This window comes from Pinus tabuliformis, chromosome 8, assembly GCF_031772625.1.
Source record: "Pinus tabuliformis cultivar Carrire ecotype Pingquan chromosome 8, CPIR1, whole genome shotgun sequence".
In the NCBI taxonomy this organism is placed as follows: domain Eukaryota; kingdom Viridiplantae; phylum Streptophyta; class Pinopsida; order Pinales; family Pinaceae; genus Pinus; species Pinus tabuliformis.
The window spans coordinates 635940376-635945560 of NC_142294.1; the positions used below are offsets into that span (position 1 = coordinate 635940376).

The 5185-nt window shown below is 31.8% G+C and overlaps 1 protein-coding gene across 1 annotated transcript; it reads right to left on the reverse strand.

The window, feature by feature from the left end:
- Positions 1 to 230: 230 nt before the first annotated feature.
- On the reverse strand, positions 231 to 1979 carry LOC149237132 (cysteine-rich repeat secretory protein 38-like). Its single transcript, XM_089372592.1, has 2 exons — positions 1033 to 1979; positions 231 to 933 (listed from the first exon to the last, which is right to left on the reverse strand). The coding sequence occupies exons 1-2, from the start codon at positions 1916 to 1918 to the stop codon at positions 794 to 796; spliced, it is 1026 nt and encodes a 341-aa protein (XP_089228718.1). The 5' UTR covers positions 1919 to 1979; the 3' UTR covers positions 231 to 793.
- Positions 1980 to 5185: the final 3206 nt, after the last annotated feature.

Genomic DNA, 5185 nt, shown 5'->3' on the forward strand with positions numbered 1-5185 from the left:
ACACCAACACAACTAGTCTACAGCTAGTCTAAGTCTACGGCTAGTCTACAGCTAGTGCATGTACACCAACAATTTTAAGAACAATAAAGTCCATATGACTTACAGACCGAAATAATTAGAAATTATGCACTTTAAAGTTTATGGTAACTAAACACGTTGAGAGCACTGAATTATATACAGAGGAAACATTTATACTATTCTTTTGCCATTTTGCTTGCGGCGATAAAAGATAAACAAGTTCAATAGGTTTTGCACTAGTTACACAAGTCCCGATCGTTCAATAAGATAATTTACAGATACTGTGACAATTTGAGTTTGAAGGCCGCTTTCAACTCTAGCCTTTAAAATGGCGGATAACTGAACTTTCAAAGATTTCTAAATGCCCAAAAGGGCTAATGCTCTGCTAGAGCGTACAATTCCGTCAGCTTATGCATCCCACTGGATTTAAATGACTCTGAAGTGCTTCACTAATTCCCCTGATTTAAAGATCTTTATAACATAATTCAAAAGCTAAAATAACGTCATCTTATACTAAACGAAGATAAAGATAATACTGAGAGGCCTTGCTCGTCAGTCATCTCGCGTCCAGAACACATGACGAAGGGTCAGCACCTCCAGATTGGGTATCGGAAGGTCCGGTTGGAGAAGTTGCTGGACTGCTTGATGTTTTGTCTGGGTCTTCGGAGTAGTATTTACATTAATTCTAGGACGTTTAACTTGGCCATGTACCGTCCCCACCACACTATCCAAATCTATGAAAGCAGGCTTTGTGGGAGAGGGAAGATTTTCTCACTCATTTTACAGGCTTCTCTTCCGTACCTTTGAGATTAGAGAAATATTTCCTCCTCAAAATCACCATGGCAGCAATTAATCCAAGGATACCGACGGCTACTGCGCCCAGAATTATCGCAAGTGTCTTAGATTTTTTACGTTCTGCAAAATTGCACAAATATTCTTAGTATGTTTGTGTGTTAGTTGCCAAGAATTAAACCACTAGATTATTTATCATCCTAAAGTAGGTGAATAATATACCGGAGGATACGGGAGGACTTTCTGCTGGAGGTTGCGAGATCACGGAATTGTCGAAGAATTCATAAACCTCGTAACGCAAATAGCAGTTCTGAGATCCGAATTGTGCCCCAAGAGCTCCACTTTGGCATTTGAATATATTTTCTAAGGCATAGGTTAGGCACGATCCGCAGCTTGTGTGGGACAGATCTCTCCAACACTGCGCTAAGCTGTAGATCTTCCCCGTTAAACTAGAAGGTTCATCGGCTGCATCTGCAGCGAAAAGTTTGGGACTCTGAGCAGCTTCAAGGGTAATATTTGAGAGGCGGGCCTTAATAGCATCAGTGAACTGCTGTGGCCGACTGCTGTTACCAGTGTTGCAGAGAACACTTATTGGTGTATTCTTCCTACTCTCAAGGTCATTGTAAAAGTTATGATAGTCATAACGCAAGAAGCAGCCGTCTAGTTGAATGAATCCAGAAGTGTTGTGGCATGCCCGAACAAGACTTTCCCTGGCCGTGGATGCGCACTGTTTGCAATCGGCAGAATCTAAATCTCCCCTGCACTGGACAAGCCCATAAACAGCACCATTGCTGTTTTGGCTTTCAACACTAGATGTATTGAATCCGGTGGCATAAACATTGTTCACCAGCGAATCCAAAAGCTTGTTCAGATTAAGCTGAAACGGGCTACCATTTCTATATGTATAATTGCCGCTCTCTCCACACTTGCTCCAGACGGTGGGAGTCTCTGGATCAGCAACTGCTAAGCGCATACACGTACCAGCTAGAGTCACTATAAGTAACACACTGCCAAGCGCTGATTTCATGTGCGTCGCCATAACTACGTCTGTGCCGAGTTCAGCTGTGCCCAGAAGGCATGGCCTTATATAAAGTTGAACTTGTAGCATTAATTTTCTGATTTTCTAGTGCATTGAATACTGTCACTGAATGAAAATTAGAAGCGTGTCCAACTTGCCTTCACCAGAAAAATCTTATGCTGGTTGCTCTTGTGGTTTGTGCGTGACCAGGGTGTATGTTTCCAACCCAGTGACTGTGACCTGCTGCCTACTCCTCCACATATCTCCATGATACAGATTGGTTAGATTCGCGGATCAAATTTTTATAGCAGAATCGGATTTTTATTTGACAGGTCCGTTGTAATGGTTGGTTGCGACGGCATAAGTGGTAAAATTTTCCTACGTCGACAATATCGGACGGCAAGTTGATTGCGACAACACCACTTAATAATAAGTCAAAAGAGATTGCCTTTTGTCGTTGCATAAAATCTGTCTAAATCTATACAACGAAAGACGAATAAAATCGAGTCACAAATCCATCTCAATTTTTACTTTACGTACTGAGATAAATTAGAAAATTAAGATTAAAATTTAAAATAAATATATATAAAATAAAGATTGATTTTAAAATTAAAATTAAAATTAAATATATATAAAATAAAGATTGATTTTAAATTAAGAGATAAAATTTCTTATGTTTTTTATTTTTATTTTTGAAAAATTTTATATAGATTTTTTATTTTTATTTTTGAAAAATTTTATATAGATGTTTCTCAAAATTTGATAGATTTGATGATTAGATTTGATTCTTGGTATGGTAGATTGGAAGATAAAATAGTTTTATGTTAGTTTTAAGTGATATTGTTTATATTATTTATAAATTTTACCATTGTTATTTTTAATTTATTAAAATTTTAAATTTTAATATTATGTATAGTTACATCCAAATAAATAAATTTGGCATTTCTCTCAACATATTTTAGAAATTTACAATGTGATATATAACATTGATTTATTAAAAGAAAAAATATAGTAAACTTAGAAAGAAAATTTTGATGTTTGTTTGAGTTTTAAGTTTGTGAAAAATTTTGTATAGATTTTTCTCCAAACCTGATAGATTTAGTAATCAGATTTGATTTTTGGGATGATAGATTTGAAGATAAAATAGTTTTTTTTGGTTAGTTTTTAATAATATTTTTTATATTATCTATAAATTTCACATCTTTATATATAAAATTAATTTTTAATTTTAATTTGATTAAAATTTTAATATTATGTTTAGTTACACTCAAATAAATTTGGTATTTCTCTCAACATATTTTATAAATTTACAATGTGATATATAACATTGATTTATTAAAAGAAAAAATATAGTAAATTTAGAAAAAAAGATTATTACAAATATTAAATTTTTATATATTTATAAATTAAATATAAATATGAAATTTTGAAATATCATATTATTTTATCATTTTAAGTTGTATGAAAAAATAACTTTTAATTTATAGCTACTATTTATAATTTATTTATATTTCAAAGTATTTTTGTTTCTAATTTTATATCTATGGATTATATTTAAACATAGTTATTTAACTTTTTAATGTTTTATATATATATATATATATATAATCTTTATTTTTTATTTTTATTTTTATTTTTATAATTAAATGAAGGTTAGTTTTAACAATATTATTTTTTGTTTCACTATTTAAAATAAAGCTTCTTTCTTATTAGGTTAATATAAATAAGTTATTTTTATGAGTTTATATTTTATTTAGAACCATATTTTTATATTTCTATCTAAATTATATATATATAAAATCATTTATATGGAATTAAAACATGAAAAAATATTAAAAACTAAATTAAAAATATTTTTATATTTATTTATATTAAAAAGTAAATTAAGGGGTTGTATTTTTTTTTTAATTATGTGAAAAAATTAAGTGGACTATGGATATTTAATTTTAATACAATATTTAGGTAATATTTTTAGTAATAAGTAGATATGAATTATTGCTTTCAGAATTAGTTATGGATTTTTAGGGTTCTGAGAATTACTCATGCTACAATTGTTAGGAAATCTCTAGCAAATTTTTTTTTCCACAAATTTAAATATGAAATTGTAGTCTTACCTTCCCACCATCCCACATATCATTGAATGAAGAACTTGATAGTTGAAGCAACTATTTACCATAATCATGGGGATTGGGTGGTGGTTGAGAAGCTAAATCTAATTTCAATAGGAAGTATTGGAAAAAACCCATCTCAAATTTTAGGAGTTGGTCAATCAATGGAGTTGTGAAATGCGGTTCAAACCATTAGAAATATTCATTCATGGGGAATTTAGTCATTGAGAACTCAATAGAGAGGCTTATCAACATTCAGAGAAGGAATTTTTTAGTAGAATGTAGTTATTCATGAGTGGAATGTTTGTTGGGGATTTATTATTGTATCAAATGTAATTTGGGTGCCCAAATACAAGCAAAACAAATGAGTTAGACCATTGTTAGTGTGTTCTAGGCTCACCAAAACTGAATTTTCTTGCTAAACACTTGTAGAAAATATTTTGAACCTAATTGAGACAATGGGTTGTGTTTTGATTTGTGTTATGTGAGCATGATAAGCAAGAGGAAATAAAATCACTAAGGGACTGTGGAATAATGAAGGTATTTCAATAATCACTTTCTTATCTAGCTGAGAGGCATCTGGAGATAATGGAGGCCACAAGATCAGTAAGGGAAAGGAGTTACCTAATTATCTCATGACTTTGAAGGAGATTTCCTTCACATACCCAAATTTCATGAGTGTTGATCATTCCCCTTCTGGTATCATAGCCTAGCTAAGGTGTGGCCAATGATAGAGATTCTTATGTGCAACTAAGCATATGGTTGAGAGAAATAGGATCCAACCCAACTTAGTTGACAACATTAGACAACTTCAAATAGGTTTTGTTTCTTATGTTTATGATGATTACTCAATTTCACTTAAATGATGGTTGTAATTGTAAAGAAATTTATGTTTTCACTCTATTAAGTTTTAGAAAATGATATTTTATGTAACTTGATATTACCTCTAAATATTCTCAAAAGTAAGGAGATGTTGCTCCATAAATCTTACTCTTATATCTATCAAAAACTATGTTACAAAGCACACATGAGTCCTCAAGAATTAATGTAAACTACATACTATTCATCTCAATAAATAAGATTCTAGGTGCATACATGAATCCCTCCGAGGTCATTGAAGTTTGTAGACACTTTGGTTAGCTTTGGAGACCCTATTTTAGCTTGAAGATCTCACTCCTTGCTCCCTAATCCAATCCCCTACACAAAAGCATAGCTATATAGGATGATGTCCTGCCTCCACAGAAGGTAG